At 46.2% G+C, this 26,843-nt stretch overlaps 1 protein-coding gene and 1 long non-coding RNA gene across 3 annotated transcripts in view; both read right to left on the reverse strand.

The window, feature by feature from the left end:
- Window positions 1–26,843, reverse strand: part of LOC142599221 (uncharacterized) — a 706,610-nt gene that overhangs the window by 644,510 nt on the left and 35,257 nt on the right. Inside the window, exon 2 of one of the 2 annotated variants that reach the window (XR_012832843.1) lies at window positions 1,633–1,682. The exons of the other annotated variant lie outside the window; for it this stretch is intronic. This is a non-coding gene — a long non-coding RNA (uncharacterized LOC142599221). The remainder of the gene's footprint in view (window positions 1–1,632; window positions 1,683–26,843) is intronic. 2 annotated transcript variants of the gene reach the window in all.
- Window positions 17,454–26,843, reverse strand: part of LOC142599315 (uncharacterized) — a 29,492-nt gene continuing 20,102 nt past the window's right edge. Inside the window, 1 exon segment of the mRNA XM_075739186.1 lies at window positions 17,454–17,724. Within this exon segment, the coding sequence (XP_075595301.1) occupies window positions 17,454–17,724 (271 nt within the window).

Genomic DNA, 26,843 nt, shown 5'->3' on the forward strand with positions numbered 1-26,843 from the left:
ATGGGTTTAAGCTGAAGGAGGGTCCATTTAGATTAGATGTTAGAAAGCAATTCTTTACTGTGAGGGTGGTGAGGCACTGGAACAGGTTGCCCAGAGAGGTTGTGGATGCCCCATCCCTGGAAGTATTTAAGGCCAGGTTGGATGAGGCTTTGGGTGACCTGGTCTAGTGGAAGGTGTCCCTGCCCGCAGCAGGGGGGTTGGAACTAGATGATCTTTAAGGTCCCTTCCAACCCAAACCATTCCATCATTCTGTGATTCTATGAGTTTATGAACATAAGAATTTTTTTATTTAGTGACTTTTTTCCTTTTTCTCCTTCTCTATCATTGGGTTAAGGTCATGTGATTGAAATTGCATTAGCTTGAAAATATCATTTGAATCTTCCTTTTTGTTTAATTCCATCAAATACAGTGGCTGACTTTGCATAATCAAAAGTTTATCTCAAAATCATTGTGGACTAGAAGTGTGCGTACAGAACTTAGTTATCAGTTGACTTAAAAATCAGAGCACTCACTGCCTCAGTCCAAGCACCACAGTAAATCACATGCCTATCCTGTCAGGAGCAGTCATTTTTTCACACCCTCCATCTTCCCACGGATTCTTTCACCTCAGAACTGTGGGATAGGAAATTGTGCATTAATGGTAGTTTTTAATATTTACAAACAAGGTTGATATGGAAAGGAGAATAGTCTGTTATTACAAGAAAAAGTAACAGAAAGATCAATGTTTGGGGAATAAAAGAGATTTGACAGGAAGGGCCAGTATCAGGTCTTAATTAGAAGATAATACTGGAATAATGAGAACTGTGATCAAAAAAAGTAAAGCCCATGCAGAACTAACAGGTAGAGGATGAGAAGGTGTCGTGGTTTAGCCTGGCCAGCAGCTAAGACAACCACACAGCCATTCACTCACACCTGCTCCATCCCAGTGGGATGGGGGAGAGAATTGAAAAGGGAAACCCGCCCCCCCAAAACTCATGGACTGAGATAAAGACAGTTTAATAGGACTGAAAATGAAAATAATAATAATAGAATATACAAAAAAAGTGATGCACAGCAAAATTTCTCACCACTTGAATCCAATGCTCAGCTAGTTCCTGAGCTGCCCCGTCTCCCAGCTAACTTCCCAGTTTTATATGGAGCATGATGTCATGTGTTATGGAATATCCCTTCAGTCAGTGTGAGTGAGCAGTCCTGGCTGTGTGCTCTCTCTTCTTGGGCACCCCCCACCTTCTCATTGGCATGCCAGTATGAGAAGCTCAAAAGTCCTTGACTGCTTGGCAACAACTAAAAACATCAGTGTGTTATCAACATTATTCTCATCCTAAATCCAAAACACAGCACTACGCCAGCTGTCAGAAAGAAAATTAACTCTATCCCAGCTGAAACCAGGAGAACCATGGTGAAGCAGGCTGTCCCCCTGCAGCCCATGGAGGATGATGCTGGAGCAGATATCCACCCCATAGCCCATGGAGGACCCCGCGCCAGAGCACATGGATGCCTGAAGGAGGCTGTGACCCCATGGGAAGCCCAAGCTGGAGCAGGCTCCTGGCAGGACCTGTGGACCCATGGAGAGAGGAGCCCATGCCAGAGCAGATTTGCTAGCAGGACTTGTGACCCTGTGGGGGACCCCACGCTGGAGCAGTTTGCTCCTGAAGGTCTGCACCCTGTGGGAGAGACCCACACTGGAGCAGTTCATGAAGAACTGCATCTGATGGAAAGGACTCACATTGGAGAAGTTCGTGGAGGACTGTCTCCCATGAGAGGGACCCCATGTTGGAGTTTTGATAGTCATATAAAGCCTAGAGGGTCATTTTCTCCTATTTTTGAAATGCCAAAATGTCATTTTTATTTTTACTGAGTAGGTACTTTATTTGCAAATTACCATGCATGAAACAATTCACTTTTAGCAAGTTCATCAGTCAAAAAAGTGTGTGCTCTAGTTATAATCAATTTACATGTAAAGATATGTCTAAATATGAATTTAAATTAGTTCTTGTCATTTCATGTTGATCAGCTGCTTTATCACTGTAGATGTCAACGGTGACCATAGTAATGTTGCAGAAAGAAGAGCATGCACAACTTTCATGAGATAATGGCAAAAACATACAAAGAAATTGATGTCCATATAAAAAAGATGCCTCTGACTGTTAAGCCATGCTTATTTTCCAGTCAAGTTAACAAAAATACTAAGAAGATATTTTCAGATATTTGCTCTGCCATTTCCATAACAAATACACAATATGAATCACAATATTTTCTCATGTCATAACCTATTGGATTTATCTTTCAATATATGAAAAGAACCCCGAGTTCTCCACAGAGTAAAAACCCTTTCAGTTTTAGCCCTCTTGTATATGTAGTATTAGAACCTGTACAAAGAACATTTTGAGGCTGAAGAGAATACTTGCTTTAACAGTGTATTCATCACATTCCTGCACTGAAAAATCTTAAATGCAATAAAAAAAAACCCAAAACTGGGGCAAGTAAAATAAAAATCCTTCATAACAGAAAATGTTGAGCAGAGGATATTTTGGAAGAATGCAAGCCAAAGCTAAGTTTAACATACAAGAATCACAGAACAGTAGGGGTTGGAAGGGACCTCTAGAGATAATCTAGTCCAACCCCCCTGCTAAAGCAAGTTCACCTAGAGCAGGTTGCACAGGATCATGTCCAGGTGGGTTTTGAATATCTCCAGAGAAGGAGACTCCACAACCTCTCTGGGCAACCTGTTCCAGTGCTCGGTCACCCTCACAGTAAAGAGGGTTTTCCTCATGTTCAGATGGAACTTCCTGTGTTCCAGCTTGTGCCCATTGCCCCTTGTCCTGTCACTGGGCATCACTGAGAAGACTCTGGCCCCTTCCTCTAGACATCCACCCTTTAGATATTTTAGAACTATTGATGAGATCCCCTCTCAAGTCTTCTCTTCTCCAGGTTTAACAGACCCAGCTCTCCCAGCCTTTCCTCGTATGAGAGATGCTCCAGTCCCCTCATCATCTTTGTAGCCCTCCGCTGGACTCTCTCCAGTAGTTCCCTGCCTTTCTTGAACTGGGGAGCCCAGAACTGGACACAGTACTCCAGATGTGGCCTCACCAGGGCAGAGTAGAGGGGGAGGATAACCTCCCTCGATCTGCTGGCCACATTCTTCTTAATGCACCCCAGGATACTATTGACCTTCTTGGTCACGAGGGCACATAGCTGGCTCATGGAGAGCTTCCTGTCCACCAGGACTCCCAGGTCCTTCTCTGCAGTGCTGCTTCCCAGCAGGTCAACCCCTAACCTGTACTGGTGCTTGGGGTTATTCCTCCCTAGGTGCAGGATTCTACACTTGCCCTTGTTGAATTTCATTGGGTTCCTCTCTGCCCAATTCTCTAGTCTGTCCAGGTCTCGCTGAACGGCAGCGCAGCCTTCTGGTGTATCAGCCACTCCTCCCAGTTTAGTATCATCACCAAACTTGCTGAGGGTATGCTCTGTCCCCTCTTCCAGGTCATTGATGAATATGGTGAATAAGACCGGACCAAGTACTGACCCCTGGGGAACACCACTATAGCTGCAGACCTCCAACTAGACTCTGCACAGCTTATCACAACCCTCCAGGCCCTGCCATTCAGCCAGTTCTCAACCCACCTCACTGTCCACTCATCTAACCCACACTTCCTAAGCTTGCTAAGCTTGGATGTTATGGGAGACAGTGTCAAAAGCCTTGCTGAATTCGAGGTAGACCACTTCCACTGCTCTCCCCTCATCCACCCAGCCAGTCATGACATCATAGAAGGCGATCAGATTGGTCAGGCATGATTTCCCCTTGGTGAATTCATGTTGATCACCCCCCGATAACCTTCTTTTCCTCCACATGCTTATTGATGACATCCAGAATGAGCTGTTCCATCACCTTTCCAGGGATGGAGGTGAGCCTGACTGGCCTATAGTTTGCTGGGTCCTCCTTCTTGCCCTTTTTGAAGACCGGAGTGACATTGCCTATCCTCAAGTCTTCAGGCACCTCTCCTGTTCTCCATGGCCTTTCAAAGATGATGGAGACTGGCTTAGCAATAACATCTGCCAGCTCCTTGAGCACTCATGGGTGCATCCCATCGGGGCCCATGGATTTGTGGATGTCGAGATTGCCTAAATGATCTCTAACCCTATGCTTCTCGACCAAGGGAAGGTCTTCCTTTCTCAAGACCTTCTCTCCTACCTCCAAGGTAGATTGCTGAGGGCTGGCCTTAGCAGTAAAGACCAAAGCAAAGGAGGCATTCAGTAACTCCACCTTCTCTGTATCCTCCATCACCAAGGCACCCACCTCATTCATTGCTTACACAGAGCCAAGGCCTTTTCTGCTTCTCACACTGCCCTGCCAGTGGAATGGCTGGGGGTGCACAAGAAGTTGGGAGGGGACACAGACAGGACAGGTGACCCAAACTGACCAAAGGGATATTCCATACCGTATGACATCATGCTCAGATTATAAGGAGCTTGGGGAAAAGGAAGAGGGATGGGATGAGGCAGCGGCATTTGGAGTGATGGTGTTTGCCTTCCCAAGTAACCGTTACACACAACAGAGCCCTGCTTTCCCAGAGATGGCTGAACACCTGCCTGCCGATGGGAAGTAGCGAATGAATTCCTTGTTTTGTTTTGCTTGCATACTCAGCTTTTGCTTTACCTATTAAACTGTCTTTATCTCAACCCATGAGTTTTCTCACTTTAACTCTTCCAATTCTCTCCCCCATCCTGATGAGGGGGAGTGAGCGAGTGGCTACGTGGTGCTCAGCTGCTGGCTGGGGTAAAACCACAACAGCCATACACACCCTTGAGGTGGTTGGCCTTCTGGTTCTTGTCTTGGGAGGCAGCTAAAGGAACATTTATTGCTGCTCTGGTTGGCCTGGCTTATTCCCCAGTTGGATATGATCTGGTATTACTCTGTGTTAATAAAAGTATTTGACACACAGTTGCACTGTAAATGCACTCTTATCTGAGATAGATACTATGTATTCAATGTTATAATAATTGTAAACAGCAGTTTTACGTAAAACTCCAGTCCATGTAAAAAGACACAGTAAATACAAGACTGCTAACTACTGGCATGAAAATTGTTCACTAATATTTTTGCTCAACAAATAGTTGATTTTGAATTAATATTTACTGTTAGTAATTAATCAATTACAAAGTATGTACACAATTGGTTTGGATTAAGGGAATTATATGAACAATTCCCAAGAGTACATCCAACATGATGAAGCAACTAACTTACTGGAAATTCATAATTCTAGCAAAGAATAACTACAGTCAGTAGTTTCTCATTGCTCAAGGCTCAGTCAGAACATATTGGGAAAAAAATCCTGTTCTGACAAAAAAGTCCAAACTTCAGTCTAGTCATACTCCTCTTTATTAAGTCAAGTAAAAATGATTTTTTCTATCCTGTCCTTTCTATAACAAGCTTTATTAGAGTAATTCAACTGTCAGATATCTAAATTTCTCTCTTTTAAGACTACTGTACATTTCTAATGTTTTATTCATATCCAATGGTGAAACCAAAGTTTGTCAGCCACAAACTTTCTAATTATTCAAGTCAGGCAAGAAATGGCTCTTTTGCAGAAAGCTATAAGGAGCAGTAAATTTTTCTCCTTTCCACTGAAATAGTCACAGAAGTATGTAATGCAGAAACCTGCTGTTCATAATATCGAATCCTTAACAGTAAGTATATGAGCTCATAAATAAAATGACATGGATTAAATGTTTTTTTAAATGTAATACTTTTGAATCATATAACTCCTATTTTAAAAGTCTAAGAAATATATTTTATACTTTTTATGTACCTGCCATCCATTGCTAAATCAAGCAATTTTCAAAATATTAAACAATGTAAAAGCTATCAATACAATATATCACATCAAATTTCCAACACAATATTTACCAGATTAGGCCTTGATCCTGCAAAGATGTCCATGTTTTATCTAACTTAAATCCAGGTATGAATCTTTATGGAATCAGAAATCCCAAGTCCTTCCATAGAAAAAACAAAACATGAAGATCCTTTAATTTGCACAAACTGAATAACAGACTGACAGCTGAAAACAGCTTAGACTGTAAAGATAACAAAGATACAAGTCATAGGGTGAAAATCAAATGGAGAACAAAAGAAAAAATATTGTCTGCAATGAGAAAAAAGAACTGAGCTGAAAGAAAAAAGACAGTAGGCTAGGCCTTTCATGTCTAGCCATATATATAAGTAGTTGTTTGAAAACAGAGTGGAGACCTGATAGAAGTGTACTGCTCAGCATGCTTGAGACAGCAGCCTGAGGCTGACTTAGGGGTTTCTTTGGGATCTGTGATAACTGAGAAGAAATTTCAGACCTAACTTTTTCATTCATGTCGTAACTTTTATTGGGAGCCTTGCAGAAGACAATGTATGGTCAACTGTCCTGGCTTGAGGATGTAAGAATGCTTACAGTTCATGAGACAAAGTATAAATAAACTTTCAAAATTCACTAGCAGTTAAATAATTGCAGCTTTGGTACAGAAAGATGAAATGGTTTGGGTAATTTAGAAAAACCAATGTATTTTCAAAATATGCAATCCTCTTGTAAATTGAGAAAGGAGAAAGACTAAAAATGGTTTCCCAGCTGACAGCTGCATGTGTGAAATGAATGGAAACAAAAAATGAACCTGAAACTTTATATTTATAAAATGGACTCCACTTCAATAGGGATTCTATATCTAGTGTGAGGTACTTCCCATTTCCCTCACAATTATCATACAACAAACTGTTCAGTCAGACCTACAGCACTGTAAAGTCTCCACTGTCAGACCAAACACTGCTGGACAATTACAGACCTGAACTACCACAGGTGCAATCCAAGGACCTAAGGTATTAGAAGTACACACTGACAAGCTGCTATATAATTTTTTGAAATTATTTGAGGAAGAAAAGAGAAGTGCATAAAGTCATTAGTCTACATATTAAATTTAACTTAAAAATAAACAAATATGAACACACATAGATATTCATTAAGGCCACATGCCTTCCTATTATGCTGAATAGGAAATTGTTCCTATTGTCCTTTAGGAATGCAAAGAGAAATCAAACCGAAATGAAATTCCAAAGTACATATACATTGAAATATAACTCACCTTGTTCCAAGTAGAAATTACTAGCCCAAGAGAAGGTATTTTCTAGTTTCAAAATTACACCTATGCATTTTTGAAGTCATTAGTGAACTGTAACAACAGGTAGGAACTCTAGACCAATGCTGCTCTGTATGATCATATGGGTTTTATAAGTAATATTAGGTTAAAAACTTATTTTTAACTTGTATTTGAAAAAATAATTGTATAGCCTTTGTTCTTACATTTTTGGATTGATTAGGGCAGCTACAAATGGATTTTTATGAAAATTGGGACAAAAAGCAGAGCTAAGAAAGACTGTCATAATTGTTTTAGGGCAAGTGAAATACAGGAAAAAACGATTATTGTGGCGAGTTTTTTTTTTTTGGGTTTGTGATTTGGGTTTTTTTTGTAAACATTTAAAATGAGATCAGAGCCTCAAATTGGGACAATTACTTACTTTTGGTTTTTACTGGCCACAAATGAAAACAAAAAACAAGCAAAGTAAAATCTAGACTATTAAATATGAAGTCTTCAGAGTTTATGAAGAAGTAATTAGAATCTTTTCTTCACTTCCAAAGCTCTCTATATAGAAATCTACCTTTTTATCCTTCTACATGTCATGTTGCTATCCCCTAACTGAAAAAAGAAAATATCCTGACTACTATCAAATTCATGCATCCTTGACGTGGTTTAGGCCCAGCCGGCAGCAAGGTACCACACGGCCGCTTGCTCACCCCTCCCCCAGCACGATGGGGAGGAGAAGTGTAACAAAAGGCTTGGGTCGAGATAAGGACAGGGAGAGATCACTCACTAATTATCGTCAGGAGCAAAACAGACTGAACTTAGAAAAGGGATTCATCTAATTTATTACTACACAAAACAGAATAGAGCAATGAGAAAAAACCAACATCAAGTCTTAAAACACCTCCCCCCACCCCTCCCACCTTCCCGGGCTCAACTTCACTCCCTGCTTCAACCTCCTCCCCCCTCAGCAGCACGGGGGGGAGGGGGAATGGAGGTTGCGGTCAGTTCAGCACACATTGTTTCTGCCACTTCTTTGTCCTCGGGGGGAGGACTCCTCTCATCATTCCCCTGCTCCAAAATGGAGTCTCTCCCACGGGGTCACAAGTCCTGCCAGCAAACCTGCCCTGGCGTGGGCTCCCCTCTCCACAGGTCTACCGGTCCAGCCAGGGACTTGCTTCAGCCTGGGCTTCCCACGGGCCACAGCCTCCCTCGGGTGCCTCCACCTGCTCCAGCGTGGGGTCCTCCACGGGCTGCAGGTGGAATCTCTACACCCCCTCATCCTTCCTCCACGGGCTGCAGGGGAACAGCCTGCTTCCCCATGGTTTTCACCACGGGCTGCAGGGGGATCTCTGCTCCGGTGTCTGGAGCGGAGCACAGCACCGCACCTCCCCTCCCCTCCTTCTGCACTGACCTTAATGTTACATCTTCACACTTCTCTCTCCAGCTGCAAAAAAAAAAAAAAACTTCCCCCCTTCTTAAATATGTTATCACAGAGGCGCTGATTGGCTTGGCCTTGGCCAGGGGCGGGCCCATCTTGGAGCTGGCTGGCATTGGCTCTGTCAGACATTGTGGAAGCTTCTAGCAGCTCCTCACAGGCGCCACCCCTATAGCCCCCACCCACTACCAAAACCTTGCCACGCAAACCCAACACAGTCCTTGACACACTAAGAAATCCATCCACTTTCAACTGTCCCAAAGTAATGTTTTTTTTAAGAATTCACCCCTGAAATTATTAATTCTTGAAATTCTCCGACTTGAGCAGTACTAAATAAAGAAGAATCAGTGGATAACTTTGAATGAAAGTCCAGGGAAAATGACAATACCAACTAGATTGTAGTAGGGCATAGCATTGCCAGGTTCAGCTGTCAAATCCAAAGAAAGTAGCTTTCAGATAAATATATATGAAAAAAACTTGAATATCCAAAGTGCATTTTTCATTGAGTAGGATGCCTTCTCAGATGTAGCCATACTGCTACAGCTACACTGCATCTAATGCCTAGGGTACCCTATTAAAAGGAGCTTGCACATGACCTTTTACAATGCTTTGAAAACATAGTCTTGATCAACAATGGCCAACTCTTTCAAAACTGGCATACATCGTTCTAATGATTTTCGATGCAAAAAGCAAAATTAATTTTCCCATTTACTGAAGAGTTTGAGATACTCAGAAATGCACCTAATTTTTTTTTACTTGATCTGTTTAATTTTGTTGCACTATGTAGGGAGTGAGCAGCTGGGGTTAAACCATAACATGGACAGTCCACGATCACTTTCAAGATTCCCAGGAGTTCGGGGTTTTCCATTCAAGCCTGTTGCATTATCAGCACAACTCACTCACTCCGTGTAGCATCAGTTGCATGATGTGTAGAGGGAACCCTCCCTTTGAACATCCAGCCCCATTCAAAATCATTCTTCTTCTAGGTCACTCAATAGAGAGGGCTTACGATCAGACTATAGCCTGGAATATGCAACCTCCAAAACCCCACACCACCTAAGAAAGCTTGTGTTTCTTTTTTGCTAGTTGGTGGAGACATAGCTGTGATTTTTATTGACCACATCCTTTGGGATATGGTGACGCCCATCTTGCCATTTTATGCCTTAAAACTGGATCTCCTGTACAGGTCCTTTGACCTTACTTTGTTTTATGGCAAAATCAGCTTTCAAAAGAACCTGGATTATTCTTCTCCCTTTCTCAATCACTTCCTCTGCTGTGTTGCTCCACACAATGATGTCTTCAATATACTGCAGGTGTTTGGGAGCTTCATCTTGTTCCAGTGCAGTCTGTATCAATCCATGACAAATGGCAGGACTGTGTTGCCACCCCTGGAGCAGTCGATTCCAGGTGTACTGCTTTTGACTCCAGTTCATATTGGAGTTCTAGCATGTCCATTATGGCAGCACTCAATGGCTGTGTGACTTTATTCAGGCCATGATAGTCCACTGTTAGCCTCCACTGTCAGATGTTTTCACTGTCCATATGGGACTGTTAAAGGCTGAGCAAGCCTTGCTGATCACTCCTTGGCTCTCCAGTCGACAAATCAGTTATGGATAGGAACCAGGGAGTCTCGGTGTGATATTGTCACCAGTGCACTGTCATGTTAGCAACTGTCACCTACTGTTCTTTAACCCACAGCAACCCCACAACAGAAGGATCCTCTGAGAGACTGGGCAAGCTAGACAGTTGTTTAATCTTCTCTGTACTCAAGGCAGCTATACCAAAATCCCACTGGTACCCTTTTGGGTCCTTGAAGTACCCTCTCCTGCAGTAGTCTATCCCAAGGATGCATGGTGTCTCTGGGCCAGTCACAATAGGATGCTTCTGCCACTCATTCCCAGTCAGGCTTACCTCAGCCTCCAGTAGAGTCAACTGTTGGGATCCCCCCGTCACTCCAGAAATACACATCAATTCTGCCCTTTTGTAATCTGATGGCATTAGAGTACACTGTGCACCAGTGTCCACCAGAACTTTATACTCCCATGTGGCTGATGTGCCAGGCCATCAAACTCACACATTCCAGTAAACCCAGTTGTCCCTTTCCTCTGCCTGGCCAGAGGCAGGGTCCCTCTATTCCTGGTTGGAGTCTTCATTACTTGATTTTTGTAACTGCAAACCAGAAGTCCCTTCATCAGGGTCAAAAGTATGATCAGCCCTTCTACTCTGTCCAACAGGAACTGGAGCAGTAATTTTCCTGGATGGATGCCTTTTGGTTGTTGTTTTTTCTTGCAAGTCCTGTACCTGAGCTTCTAGTCTCTAGGTAGATTCACCTCCCACTTCCTCATGTCCTCCCCCTGGTCACTCAGATAGAACCACAGAGTGGTGCATGGTGTGCGTCACCAGTACCCTTTCCCTTGAGCAGTAAAAGGCTGACTCTTAATAGCTGAGACATTGGTCGGTATGAGCGAGGAAGACATATCTTTTTTTAATTGCTGGAACAATTGTTGGGAAAGTTTCTCCACAGCTGAGACACAGGTCTGTAGAGACGATGCCAGATTCTCTTTGAATTCTCAGAGTTGTCTGGCTAATCCATCCACAGTCGGTGCTTCCATGTCTGTCCAGTTCATTATTGCTAGATGTTGTGGTTTAACCTGGCAGGCAGCTAAAACGACCACGCAACTATTCACTCACTCATCCCCTGCCCAGTGGGATGGAGGAAAGAATTGGGAAAAAAAAAAGGTAAAACTTGTGGGTTGAGATAAAGACAGTTTGATATGACAAAAAAGGAAGATAATAATAATAATGATAATAATATAGAAAACAAGTGATGCACAGCACAATTGCTCACCACCCGCAGACCATCAATGTCCAGCTAGTTCCCGAGCCATAGTACAAACCCCTGACCTGCTTCTCCCAAGTTATATACTGAGCATGACGTCATATGGTACGGAATATCCCTTTGGCTAGTTTGGGTCAGCTGTCCTGGCCATGTTCCCTCCCAGCTTCTTGTGCACTGCCAGCCTCCTCACTGGAGGGGCAGTATGAGAAGCTGAAAAGTCCTTGACTTAGTGTAAACATTGCCTGGCAGCAACCAAAATAACAGCGTTTTATCAACATTATTCTCATTCTAAATCCAAAACACAGCACTATACCAGCTACTAAGAAGAAAATTAACTCTATCATCTCAGCCAAAATCAGGACACCAGGGTGTTGGTGTATGACATTGGTGCACTTCATAGAAAGTTTAGCAACACGGACTGCATGCACTGTATTTCATCCGGGTCTTTGGATGCCTGGTTGTCATCCAGGTTGCTATAGATCACCTCCACCATGGCTCATTTCATACTGGATACCTCCCTCAATGGTGGTGCGCTTGCTCCAGGAATTTGCAAGATCTTCCTTGAAGGGATACCTGTCCTTCACACTCCATGGGAGTCGCCTCCAGAGACTGAGGACTGCTGCCCCTTTTTCCAATCCATTTGTTAACGGCCTTATCCTAGCAAGAGATTCCATCTGCCAGGCTTACTTACCCTCTAATTCTTGACTATTTGCCCCAATATCCTAGCATCAGAGCAACCAGCTGATAATTTGCTCACCTGGATGACAGCTGAAATCTTTTTGCATATCTCACAGCTTGCTTAGGCATAGGGATCGGGTGGTTTCTGACTCATTTATGATTTCTGTCTCTTCCCCCTACTGTTCTTGTGACTGCTCTGCTGCAGAACAGGCTGTCTCTTCTGATTCTCCCTCCTGCTCCCTTTTAAGCAAAGCTTCTTCATCCCTTACTAAACAAGTTGACTTCTGCTTCTGTTGTTTCTTCTTATAGGGGCGACTGATATAGTGAAGGATGAGTCTCTGTTTTAGCCACAGTGTCTGTTGGTATGTCTTCAGATCCAGAGATCCTCTCTTCTCTTTGAGGGTGCTGAATAATGCTGAACAGTGTTTGGTAGGTATAGGCCAGGCCCCAGCACAGTGCAATAAGTTGTGCCTCTTTGGAATAAGTGGGGCATCTGTTTTTCAAACATTCTATCACTTAATCAGGATCCTGCAATTGTTCGGGAGTGAAGTTCCAGACCAATGGAGATGAGAAGTTCTCTAGATACCTGCCCATATTCTCCCACATGCCTTGCCACCCATAACCACACTGCCTTGGGGCCTGGGCGATATTCCTAAATAGTTGGTTAACCTTAGAAAAAGCCAAAGCAATATTCCTAAGAAGTATCAATAGGAGTATTTTGGTTATCCAAGGATGGTCAAGATAATGAAGAGTTATTGTAACGAGGGAGAAAACATCACAGAAGAAGATGCCATTCTGTATTTCCTCCACAGAAAACCTCTCAGAAGAAAATGTGTAATTTTTAATTGTCTCCATGAGATGGTACCCGAAGTACAGTAAAGGCTTCAGTACAGAGCCCAAATACCAGAATAAGCTCAAGAACAGTGCACTAATAATAAATCTCCCAGGCAAAACACCACAGCAAACTGCAAAAGCCAAACCAGTCTTTAACATGTACAGCAAAAAAGGGAGCATGGCACAGATCAGATAAACCAATGTAAAGAACAGATAAGTCAGCTGCTGGCTGGGGTAAAACCACGACACATTTTCTGAAATTGCTCTACACTTTTGCATGTCAACACATGCTTTGCCCATGACGGTAATTTGGAAGTGAACTCCCTGTCTTTATATTAACCCACAAGCTTTTTCATGCTATTTTCCTCCCCTGTCCTGTTGAGGAGGGGGAGTAAGTGAGCAGCTGAGTGGGCATCTGGCTGTTGGCCAAGGTTAACCCACCACACCTCTATACAAAACATCAGGGAAAAATAAATATGTCCCCAGAACAAGGTTTGAATAATGTACAGGCAATAAGGTGTAAGGTTCATTTTGCACAATGGGGAAAATAAAATATTGAAGAACAGCTTATTAAAGAAGAACCACCTACCCTATGAAGCAGACTACTGATGAAAAAAATGTGATGATGTCATTTAGCATGTCTCATAATGCATATATACACAAGAGATGATTTTAATCATCAGGCATTACAATGACAATCAAGCTGGTTAAAATTTTTCTAATATCCACTGGAAAATGTGAATTTATCAGTAATTGAAATATTCAGTATAAACACACTTCTTTTCATTTAATAGAACACAGGTGGGTTTCCTCTGAAAGCAGCTCTGCTTCACAAAATCATAGAATCATAGAATGGTTTGGGTTGGAAGGGACCTCAAAGATCATCTAGGTCCAACCCCCTTGCCATGGGAAGGGACACCATCCACTAGACCAGGTTGCCCAAAGCCTCATCCAACCTGGCCTTAAACACTTCCAGGGAGGGGGCCTCCACAACCTCTCTGGCTGTCGTGTTTTTACCCCAGCCGGCAGCTGAGCACCACGCAGCCGCTCGTTCACTGCCTCCCCCACCCCCGTGGGATGGGGAGGAGAATGGGAAGGAAAAGACAAGACCTGGTGGGTTGGTATAAGGACAGTTTACTAGGATAGCAAAGGGAGAGGGGAAGACAAAAACAAAACAAAACAGTACTTAACAGAGCATGCGAAACTGGTGATACAGAATGCAGTTTCTCACCCGAGGACCGTACAACTCAGACCGCACGCTCAGACCTGTCCCGAAACCGGACTGTCCCCGAGCCACGTGTCCTGGAGCTGCTACCGCCCCTCCCCGGCTAGCCCCCCTTTTATGCTGAGCATGATGTCACATGGTATGGAATACCCCCTTTGGCTAGTTTGGGCCACCTGTCCTGTCTATGTCCCCTCCCAACTCCTTGTGCACCCCCAGCCGTCCCACTGGCAAGGCGGTGCGAGAAGCAGAAAAGGCCTTGGCTCTCTGTGTAAGCACTGCTCAACAACAGGTCCACATAACAAAAACATCTCTATATTACCAACGTTATTTCCAGCACAAATCCAAAACATAGCCCCATACTAGCTACTGTGAAAAAGAAAAAAAAAAATGAACCCTCTCAGCTGAAACCAGGACATTATCCACCCCTTATTCCATACTATTTACATCATGCTTAGGTCCCACACAATTCAATACATCCTCATTAACCACTACCACCTTTCTCATCCCTTAATAGTATACTGATATCATTCCCTTAGTCTGTGGACTTCCCTCTGAAAATGTCAATAAATGTCCACAAAATGTCCGTTGAGTTCACTCGGCCCAGATCCTTGGGCTTCACTTATCACACCAATCTCTCAGGGCAGGAGTAATGATGTGTACTGTTGGACTCCTACATGCTGCCAATATCTCCTTTTCCGTTGGAGTGTAGTGGGCTTCAGATCCTCTGTATCCCCGACTCCAAAACCCCAGGGGTCGACCTCGACTCTCCCCTGGTGTTTTCTGCCAGAGACTCCAGGTAGGGCCATTCTCCCCAGCTGCAGTGTACAGCACATTCTTTACATCTGGTCCTGCCCGGACTGGCCCAAGGGCCACCGCATGAACTGTTTCTTGTTTAATTTGTTCAAAGGCTTGTCGTTGCTCAGGGCCCCATTCAAAATCGTTCTTCTTCCGGGTTACATGGTAGAGAGGGCTTACAATGAGACTGTAATTCGGAATGTGCGTCCGCCAGAAACCCACAACGCCTAGAAAAGCTTGTGTCTCCTTTTTATTGGTTGGTGGAGACATGGCTGCTATTTTGTTAATCACATCCATTGGGATCTGACGACGCCCATCTTGCCATTTTATTCCTAAAAACTGAATCTCCTGTGCAGGTCCCTTGACCTTACTTCGCTTTATGGCAAAACCAGCTTTCAGAAGGATTTGGATTATTTTCTTCCCTTTCTCAACAACTTCTTCTGCCGTGCTGCCCCATACGATGATGTCATCAATGTATTGCAAATGTTCTGGAGCTTCACCCCATTCCAATGCACTCTGGATCAGTCCGTGGCAAATGGTGGGGCTGTGTTTCCACCCCTGGGGCAGTCGATTCCAGGTGTACTGGACGCCCCTCCTAGGGAAGGCAAACTGCGGCCTGCACTCTGCTGCCAAAGGGATCGAGAAAAATGCATTAGCGATATCCATTGTGGCATACCACTTGGCTGCCTTTGACTCCAGTTCATATTGAAGTTCCAGCATGTCTGGCACGGCAGCACTCATCGGCGGTGTGACTTCATTCAGGCCACGATAGTCCGCTGTCAGCCTCCACTCTCCATTGGACTTCCGCACTGGCCATATGGGGCTGTTGAAGGGTGAGCGGGTTCTGCTGATCACTCCCTGACCCTCCAGTTGACGAATCAGCTTACGGATGGGAATCAGGGAGTCTCGGTTGCTGCAGTATTGCCGCCGGTGCACCGTTGTGGTAGCGATTGGCACCTGTTGTTCTTCAATCCTCAGCAACCCCACAACAGAAGGGTCCTCTGAGAGTCCAGGCAAAGTAGATAATGGTTCAATTTTCTCCGTCTCCAAGGCAGCTATACCAAAAGCCCATCTATACCCTTTTGGGTCCTTGAAATACCCTCTCCTCAGGTAGTCTATGCCCAGGATGCATGGAGCCTTTGGGCCAGTCACAATGGGGTGCTTTTCCCAGTCCTTCCCAGTTAGACTTACTTCAGCTTCCAGTAGAGTCAGCTGTTGCGATCCCCCTGTCACTCCAGAAATAGAGATGGGTTCTGCTCCTTCATAGCTTGATGGCATTAAAGTACACTGTGCACCGGTGTCCACTAGAGCCTTGTACTCTTGTGGATCTGACGTGCCAGGCCATCGGATCCACACAGTCCGATAAACCCGATTGTCCCTTTCCTCCACCTGGCTGGAGGCAGGGCCCCTCTAATCCTGCTCATCATATTCGCTACTCACTTCTTGCAAAAAGGATTTAGAAGTCCCTTCAAGAGGATCATACATATGAGTAGGCCTTCCACTCGCTCTGGGGAACTGCCCACTGGAAACTGGAGCGGCATTTTTCCTGGAAGAATTCCCTTTTGTGGCTGTTTTACTTTGCAGCTCATGTACTCGTGCCTGTAGCATTGAGGTAGGCTTTCCATCCCACTTCCTCACGTCCTCTCCATGGTCACACAGGTAAAACCACAGGGTACCTCGTGGTGTGTACCCTCTATGTCCTCTCTCTTGAACAGAGAAATGCTTGCTCTGGATAGCCGAAACACTGGTCTGTACAGGTGGGGAATAAGACATATCCTCTCTAAGTTGCTGGAACTCCCGGGACAGTTTCTCCACAGCCGAAATGAGGGAGGAAGAGAGACTTTCTTCACACTGACGGAGTCGGCCAGCCACTTCATCCACTGTTGGTGCCTCTTTAGGTTTCCAGTCCATTACTGCTAGTGAGTTGGCGTACGATGATGGTGCACTTCGCACAAACTTCCGCCACATGGGTCGTGTGCACTGGACTTCATCAGGGTCTGTGGGTAACTGCGCATTGTCTGGGTCATAATAAACCAACTCCCGCACGGCTAATTCCCTCAGGTACTGGATACCTCGCTCCATGGTGGTCCACTTGCTTGGCCGACACACATACAACATCTTCACTGAAAGGATACCTTTCCTTCACACTTGACAGGAGTCTCCTCCAGAGGCTGAGGGCTTGTGTCTTTTTCCCAATTGCCTTGTCAATGCCCCCTTCCTTGGACAGGGATCCCAACTGTTTGGCCTCCCTGCCGTCTAATTCCAGGCTACTGGCCCCATTATCCCAGCATCGGAGCAGCCAGGTAATGATGTGCTCACCTGGACGGCGGCTGAAATCTTTTCTCATATCTCGCAGCTCACTCTGGGACAGGGATCGAGTGATTACCTCTGGTTCTGGCTCTTCCTCCTGTGATGGTCCTGGTTCATCATCATCCTTCACTAAGCGAACTGATTTCTTTGTGTATTTCTTCTTCTGTATAGGGGCGACTGATACTGGTACTGGTTGGTTTTCTGGTTCACCTTCAGTCCCTGTCACAAGGGTTTGAGTAGCTACAGTGTCTGTTGCAGGGATTCGGGTAGCCACAGGGGTTGGGGTAGCCGCTGTGCCTGTCACGGGGGTTTGAGTAGCCACAGTGTCTGTTACGGAGGCTGGGGCAGCCGTGGGGGTTGGGGTAGCTGTCGTGCCTGGTGTGGGGTCTGGAGTAGCCGCGGGGGTTGGGGTCGCTGCGGTGCCTGGTGTGGGGTCTGGAGTAGCCGCGGGGGTTGGGGTCGCTGCGGTGCCTATCGTGGGGTCTGGAGTAGCCGTGGGGGTTGAGGTAGCTGCAGTGTCTGTGGGTCTGTTTTCCCTCTCTTTCCCCTGATGACACTGCCTACTATCGAGCAGTGTTTGGTAGATCGAGGCCAGGGCCCAACACAGTGCAGTAAGTTGTGCCTCCTTGGAATAGCCACGGCATTTTCCCTTCAAATATTCTATCACTTTCTCAGGGTTCTGTAGTTGTTCGGGGGTGAAGTTCCAAAACATTGGGGGTGAGAAGGTCTCTAGATACCTGCCCACACACTCCCACATGCCATGCCAGCCCTGACTATTCAGCCTCGGGGCAGGTGTCTGAGTGGTCTTCTTAAAACATCTTTTTGCAACCTTGAACAAAACTTGAAACACATTCAGGAGACATAATAATATGAGCACAGTGGCTTGAACATCCCAAGAATAATCAAAATTTTCAAAAGCTGCTGCAACTAGCCTATAGGGAAAAAGGGGAATGAAAGAGCAGGAGGAAGCATCCCCCTCTGTCTTCCCTGTAGATTGAGTGCGATTATTAATCGATTCAAAGAGATATCCAAGGTATGGGCATGACAGCAAAACCCAATACAAGTACCAAATTAAACTCATAATCATTGATGTTATCATATCATAAGTTGATATCACACAGTACAGCAACATGAGAACCTGGACCCCTCTCCCAGAGGTGATAAACAGCAGCATTGCAAGGAATGCATACAGCAAGTAGGGGTTTAGATACCACAGCCACGTGAAGAAATAAAACACCATTGTGACCACCGGCTGCTTAAAATAATACAATAAATACTTATAACAACTTTGTTTTAACACACTCGGGGCAGATCTGTCGTTATCTCAACCCTTCGAGCCCCACGTTGGGCGCCAAAAAGGACTGTCGTGGTTTTACCCCAGCCGGCAGCTGAGCACCACGCAGCCGCTCGTTCACTGCCTCCCCCACCCCCGTGGGATGGGGAGGAGAATGGGAAGGAAAAGACAAGACCTGGTGGGTTGGTATAAGGACAGTTTACTAGGATAGCAAAGGGAGAGGGGAAGACAAAACCAAAACAAAACAGTACTTAACAGAGCATGCGAAACTGGTGATACAGAATGCAGTTTCTCACCCGAGGACCGTACAACTCAGACCGCACGCTCAGACCTGTCCCGAAACCGGACTGTCCCCGAGCCACGCGTCCTGGAGCTGCTACCGCCCCTCCCCGGCTAGCCCCCCTTTTATGCTGAGCATGATGTCACATGGTATGGAATACCCCCTTTGGCTAGTTTGGGCCACCTGTCCTGTCTATGTCCCCTCCCAACTCCTTGTGCACCCCCAGCCGTCCCACTGGCAAGGCGGTGCGAGAAGCAGAAAAGGCCTTGGCTCTCTGTGTAAGCACTGCTCAACAACAGGTCCACATAACAAAAACATCTCTATATTACCAACGTTATTTCCAGCACAAATCCAAAACATAGCCCCATACTAGCTACTGTGAAAAAGAAAAAAAAAATGAACCCTCTCAGCTGAAACCAGGACATTATCCACCCCTTATTCCATACTATTTACATCATGCTTAGGTCCCACACAATTCAATACATCCTCATTAACCACTACCACCTTTCTCATCCCTTAATAGTATACTGATATCATTCCCTTAGTCTGTGGACTTCCCTCTGAAAATGTCAATAAATGTCCACAAAATGTCCGTTGAGTTCACTCGGCCCAGATCCTTGGGCTTCACTTATCACACCAATCTCTCAGGGCAGGAGTAATGATGTGTACTGTTGGACTCCTACATGCTGCCAATATCTCCTTTTCCGTTGGAGTGTAGTGGGCTTCAGATCCTCTGTATCCCCGACTCCAAAACCCCAGGGGTCGACCTCGACTCTCCCCTGGTGTTTTCTGCCAGAGACTCCAGGTAGGGCCATTCTCCCCAGCTGCAGTGTACAGCACATTCTTTACATCTGGTCCTGCCCGGACTGGCCCAAGGGCCACCGCATGAACTGTTTCTTGTTTAATTTGTTCAAAGGCTTGTCGTTGCTCAGGGCCCCATTCAAAATCGTTCTTCTTCCGGGTTACATGGTAGAGAGGGCTTACAATGAGACTGTAATTCGGAATGTGCGTCCGCCAGAAACCCACAACGCCTAGAAAAGCTTGTGTCTCCTTTTTATTGGTTGGTGGAGACATGGCTGCTATTTTGTTAATCACATCCATTGGGATCTGACGACGCCCATCTTGCCATTTTATTCCTAAAAACTGAATCTCCTGTGCAGGTCCCTTGACCTTACTTCGCTTTATGGCAAAACCAGCTTTCAGAAGGATTTGGATTATTTTCTTCCCTTTCTCAACAACTTCTTCTGCCGTGCTGCCCCATACGATGATGTCATCAATGTATTGCAAATGTTCTGGAGCTTCACCCCATTCCAATGCACTCTGGATCAGTCCGTGGCAAATGGTGGGGCTGTGTTTCCACCCCTGGGGCAGTCGATTCCAGGTGTACTGGACGCCCCTCCTAGGGAAGGCAAACTGCGGCCTGCACTCTGCTGCCAAAGGGATCGAGAAAAATGCATTAGCGATATCCATTGTGGCATACCACTTGGCTGCCTTTGACTCCAGTTCATATTGAAGTTCCAGCATGTCTGGCACGGCAGCACTCATCGGCGGTGTGACTTCATTCAGGCCACGATAGTCCGCTGTCAGCCTCCACTCTCCATTGGACTTCCGCACTGGCCATATGGGGCTGTTGAAGGGTGAGCGGGTTCTGCTGATCACTCCCTGACCCTCCAGTTGACGAATCAGCTTACGGATGGGAATCAGGGAGTCTCGGTTGCTGCAGTATTGCCGCCGGTGCACCGTTGTGGTAGCGATTGGCACCTGTTGTTCTTCAATCCTCAGCAACCCCACAACAGAAGGGTCCTCTGAGAGTCCAGGCAAAGTAGATAATGGTTCAATTTTCTCCGTCTCCAAGGCAGCTATACCAAAAGCCCATCTATACCCTTTTGGGTCCTTGAAATACCCTCTCCTCAGGTAGTCTATGCCCAGGATGCATGGAGCCTTTGGGCCAGTCACAATGGGGTGCTTTTCCCAGTCCTTCCCAGTTAGACTTACTTCAGCTTCCAGTAGAGTCAGCTGTTGCGATCCCCCTGTCACTCCAGAAATAGAGATGGGTTCTGCTCCTTCATAGCTTGATGGCATTAAAGTACACTGTGCACCGGTGTCCACTAGAGCCTTGTACTCTTGTGGATCTGACGTGCCAGGCCATCGGATCCACACAGTCCGATAAACCCGATTGTCCCTTTCCTCCACCTGGCTGGAGGCAGGGCCCCTCTAATCCTGCTCATCATATTCGCTACTCACTTCTTGCAAAAAGGATTTAGAAGTCCCTTCAAGAGGATCATACATATGAGTAGGCCTTCCACTCGCTCTGGGGAACTGCCCACTGGAAACTGGAGCGGCATTTTTCCTGGAAGAATTCCCTTTTGTGGCTGTTTTACTTTGCAGCTCATGTACTCGTGCCTGTAGCATTGAGGTAGGCTTTCCATCCCACTTCCTCACGTCCTCTCCATGGTCACACAGGTAAAACCACAGGGTACCTCGTGGTGTGTACCCTCTATGTCCTCTCTCTTGAACAGAGAAATGCTTGCTCTGGATAGCCGAAACACTGGTCTGTACAGGTGGGGAATAAGACATATCCTCTCTAAGTTGCTGGAACTCCCGGGACAGTTTCTCCACAGCCGAAATGAGGGAGGAAGAGAGACTTTCTTCACACTGACGGAGTCGGCCAGCCACTTCATCCACTGTTGGTGCCTCTTTAGGTTTCCAGTCCATTACTGCTAGTGAGTTGGCGTACGATGATGGTGCACTTCGCACAAACTTCCGCCACATGGGTCGTGTGCACTGGACTTCATCAGGGTCTGTGGGTAACTGCGCATTGTCTGGGTCATAATAAACCAACTCCCGCACGGCTAATTCCCTCAGGTACTGGATACCTCGCTCCATGGTGGTCCACTTGCTTGGCCGACACACATACAACATCTTCACTGAAAGGATACCTTTCCTTCACACTTGACAGGAGTCTCCTCCAGAGGCTGAGGGCTTGTGTCTTTTTCCCAATTGCCTTGTCAATGCCCCCTTCCTTGGACAGGGATCCCAACTGTTTGGCCTCCCTGCCGTCTAATTCCAGGCTACTGGCCCCATTATCCCAGCATCGGAGCAGCCAGGTAATGATGTGCTCACCTGGACGGCGGCTGAAATCTTTTCTCATATCTCGCAGCTCACTCTGGGACAGGGATCGAGTGATTACCTCTGGTTCTGGCTCTTCCTCCTGTGATGGTCCTGGTTCATCATCATCCTTCACTAAGCGAACTGATTTCTTTGTGTATTTCTTCTTCTGTATAGGGGCGACTGATACTGGTACTGGTTGGTTTTCTGGTTCACCTTCAGTCCCTGTCACAAGGGTTTGAGTAGCTACAGTGTCTGTTGCAGGGATTCGGGTAGCCACAGGGGTTGGGGTAGCCGCTGTGCCTGTCACGGGGGTTTGAGTAGCCACAGTGTCTGTTACGGAGGCTGGGGCAGCCGTGGGGGTTGGGGTAGCTGTCGTGCCTGGTGTGGGGTCTGGAGTAGCCGCGGGGGTTGGGGTCGCTGCGGTGCCTGGTGTGGGGTCTGGAGTAGCCGCGGGGGTTGGGGTCGCTGCGGTGCCTATCGTGGGGTCTGGAGTAGCCGTGGGGGTTGAGGTAGCTGCAGTGTCTGTGGGTCTGTTTTCCCTCTCTTTCCCCTGATGACACTGCCTACTATCGAGCAGTGTTTGGTAGATCGAGGCCAGGGCCCAACACAGTGCAGTAAGTTGTGCCTCCTTGGAATAGCCACGGCATTTTCCCTTCAAATATTCTATCACTTTCTCAGGGTTCTGTAGTTGTTCGGGGGTGAAGTTCCAAAACATTGGGGGTGAGAAGGTCTCTAGATACCTGCCCACACACTCCCACATGCCATGCCAGCCCTGACTATTCAGCCTCGGGGCAGGTGTCTGAGTGGTCTTCTTAAAACATCTTTTTGCAACCTTGAACAAAACTTGAAACACATTCAGGAGACATAATAATATGAGCACAGTGGCTTGAACATCCCAAGAATAATCAAAATTTTCAAAAGCTGCTGCAACTAGCCTATAGGGAAAAAGGGGAATGAAAGAGCAGGAGGAAGCATCCCCCTCTGTCTTCCCTGTAGATTGAGTGCGATTATTAATCGATTCAAAGAGATATCCAAGGTATGGGCATGACAGCAAAACCCAATACAAGTACCAAATTAAACTCATAATCATTGATGTTATCATATCATAAGTTGATATCACACAGTACAGCAACATGAGAACCTGGACCCCTCTCCCAGAGGTGATAAACAGCAGCATTGCAAGGAATGCATACAGCAAGTAGGGGTTTAGATACCACAGCCACGTGAAGAAATAAAACACCATTGTGACCACCGGCTGCTTAAAATAATACAATAAATACTTATAACAACTTTGTTTTAACACACTCGGGGCAGATCTGTCGTTATCTCAACCCTTCGAGCCCCACGCTGGGCGCCAAAAAGGACTGTCGTGGTTTTACCCCAGCCGGCAGCTGAGCACCACGCAGCCGCTCGTTCACTGCCTCCCCCACCCCCGTGGGATGGGGAGGAGAATGGGAAGGAAAAGACAAGACCTGGTGGGTTGGTATAAGGACAGTTTACTAGGATAGCAAAGGGAGAGGGGAAGACAAAAACAAAACAAAACAGTACTTAACAGAGCATGCGAAACTGGTGATACAGAATGCAGTTTCTCACCCGAGGACCGTACAACTCAGACCGCACGCTCAGACCTGTCCCGAAACCGGACTGTCCCCGAGCCACGCGTCCTGGAGCTGCTACCGCCCCTCCCCGGCTAGCCCCCCTTTTATGCTGAGCATGATGTCACATGGTATGGAATACCCCCTTTGGCTAGTTTGGGCCACCTGTCCTGTCTATGTCCCCTCCCAACTCCTTGTGCACCCCCAGCCGTCCCACTGGCAAGGCGGTGCGAGAAGCAGAAAAGGCCTTGGCTCTCTGTGTAAGCACTGCTCAACAACAGGTCCACATAACAAAAACATCTCTATATTACCAACGTTATTTCCAGCACAAATCCAAAACATAGCCCCATACTAGCTACTGTGAAAAAGAAAAAAAAAAATGAACCCTCTCAGCTGAAACCAGGACATTATCCACCCCTTATTCCATACTATTTACATCATGCTTAGGTCCCACACAATTCAATACATCCTCATTAACCACTACCACCTTTCTCATCCCTTAATAGTATACTGATATCATTCCCTTAGTCTGTGGACTTCCCTCTGAAAATGTCAATAAATGTCCACAAAATGTCCGTTGAGTTCACTCGGCCCAGATCCTTGGGCTTCACTTATCACACCAATCTCTCAGGGCAGGAGTAATGATGTGTACTGTTGGACTCCTACATGCTGCCAATATCTCCTTTTCCGTTGGAGTGTAGTGGGCTTCAGATCCTCTGTATCCCCGACTCCAAAACCCCAGGGGTCGACCTCGACTCTCCCCTGGTGTTTTCTGCCAGAGACTCCAGGTAGGGCCATTCTCCCCAGCTGCAGTGTACAGCACATTCTTTACATCTGGTCCTGCCCGGACTGGCCCAAGGGCCACCGCATGAACTGTTTCTTGTTTAATTTGTTCAAAGGCTTGTCGTTGCTCAGGGCCCCATTCAAAATCGTTCTTCTTCCGGGTTACATGGTAGAGAGGGCTTACAATGAGACTGTAATTCGGAATGTGCGTCCGCCAGAAACCCACAACGCCTAGAAAAGCTTGTGTCTCCTTTTTATTGGTTGGTGGAGACATGGCTGCTATTTTGTTAATCACATCCATTGGGATCTGACGACGCCCATCTTGCCATTTTATTCCTAAAAACTGAATCTCCTGTGCAGGTCCCTTGACCTTACTTCGCTTTATGGCAAAACCAGCTTTCAGAAGGATTTGGATTATTTTCTTCCCTTTCTCAACAACTTCTTCTGCCGTGCTGCCCCATACGATGATGTCATCAATGTATTGCAAATGTTCTGGAGCTTCACCCCATTCCAATGCACTCTGGATCAGTCCGTGGCAAATGGTGGGGCTGTGTTTCCACCCCTGGGGCAGTCGATTCCAGGTGTACTGGACGCCCCTCCTAGGGAAGGCAAACTGCGGCCTGCACTCTGCTGCCAAAGGGATCGAGAAAAATGCATTAGCGATATCCATTGTGGCATACCACTTGGCTGCCTTTGACTCCAGTTCATATTGAAGTTCCAGCATGTCTGGCACGGCAGCACTCATCGGCGGTGTGACTTCATTCAGGCCACGATAGTCCGCTGTCAGCCTCCACTCTCCATTGGACTTCCGCACTGGCCATATGGGGCTGTTGAAGGGTGAGCGGGTTCTGCTGATCACTCCCTGACCCTCCAGTTGACGAATCAGCTTACGGATGGGAATCAGGGAGTCTCGGTTGCTGCAGTATTGCCGCCGGTGCACCGTTGTGGTAGCGATTGGCACCTGTTGTTCTTCAATCCTCAGCAACCCCACAACAGAAGGGTCCTCTGAGAGTCCAGGCAAAGTAGATAATGGTTCAATTTTCTCCGTCTCCAAGGCAGCTATACCAAAAGCCCATCTATACCCTTTTGGGTCCTTGAAATACCCTCTCCTCAGGTAGTCTATGCCCAGGATGCATGGAGCCTTTGGGCCAGTCACAATGGGGTGCTTTTCCCAGTCCTTCCCAGTTAGACTTACTTCAGCTTCCAGTAGAGTCAGCTGTTGTGATCCCCCTGTCACTCCAGAAATAGAGATGGGTTCTGCTCCTTCATAGCTTGATGGCATTAAAGTACACTGTGCACCGGTGTCCACTAGAGCCTTGTACTCTTGTGGATCTGACGTGCCAGGCCATCGGATCCACACAGTCCGATAAACCCGATTGTCCCTTTCCTCCACCTGGCTGGAGGCAGGGCCCCTCTAATCCTGCTCATCATATTCGCTACTCACTTCTTGCAAAAAGGACCATCTCCCGCACAGCTAATTCCCTCAGATATTGGATACCTCTCTCCATGGTGGTCCACTTGCCTGGCCGACATACGACATGTTCGCTGAAAGGATACCTTTCCCTCACACTTGACACGAGTCGCCTCCAGAGGCTGAGGGCCTGTGCCTTCTTCCCAATTGCCTTGTCAATGCCCCCTTCCCTAGACAAGGATCCTAGCTGCTTGGCCTCCCTGCCCTCCAGTTCCAGGCTACTGGCCCCGTTATCCCAGCAGCGGAGCAGCCAGGTAAGTATACTTATCTTATTTTATCCTTGCCAGAACCAGGACACCAGCGAACATGGGTGCAAGACCACTGACAACCACCAGAGCCCCCTTGAGGACCACCGACTCAAATCATTGAGCATGCGTGATGGGGAGAAGAATATGGTAATGAATTCCAAGAAATTATTATCATAGGACTGCCTTTTCTGAGAAAAAATGATGAATATGTATGTTTTGATTCTATATAACCTGTGTGTTGGTGATCACCTGCATGCACGTTGGGTGGAGCTGTTTCCCCCCCGTGCATCCAGCGCTGCAATAAAGCAAACCTAGGGTAACTCACGTCTGGTAAATTTCTTATACCCTTTTACAGATTTCACCACACATGAAATTAATTCACTGCCTCATTCATAGGCAAGCTATTGCAGCAAAGAAGTTAGAGCCAGAAGTGTCAGGCATGATGATAGGATGTTATCTATGTGGTCAATTTTATAAACCCAAAATGTGTAAGTAGCAGAATCTTTACAATACTTTGTAATGAGATGAGATGTGACGGTGAAAATCTTTTGCACCACACAAAGATTCATTGGTTATCTCATGGCAAAGTGCTTAAAAGAGTTGTCGAACTTAAATATTAGATATGTGTTTTTCTTTCAGAAAAAGATATGTTCCAAATTTGCTGACCTTTTCTGTGATTGCAAGTAACTGTCAGTAGTATGCTACGTAGCAGATATTTTCAAAAACATAAATACGCTTAATGTGCCCCTTCAAGGTAAAGGTGATGTTTTAAGACTGAGTGAGAAAGTAACTGCTTTTCAAAAGAAAATCGTGCTATGCA

This window comes from Balearica regulorum, chromosome W (genome assembly GCF_011004875.1).
Source record: "Balearica regulorum gibbericeps isolate bBalReg1 chromosome W, bBalReg1.pri, whole genome shotgun sequence".
In the NCBI taxonomy this organism is placed as follows: Eukaryota; Metazoa; Chordata; class Aves; order Gruiformes; family Gruidae; genus Balearica; species Balearica regulorum.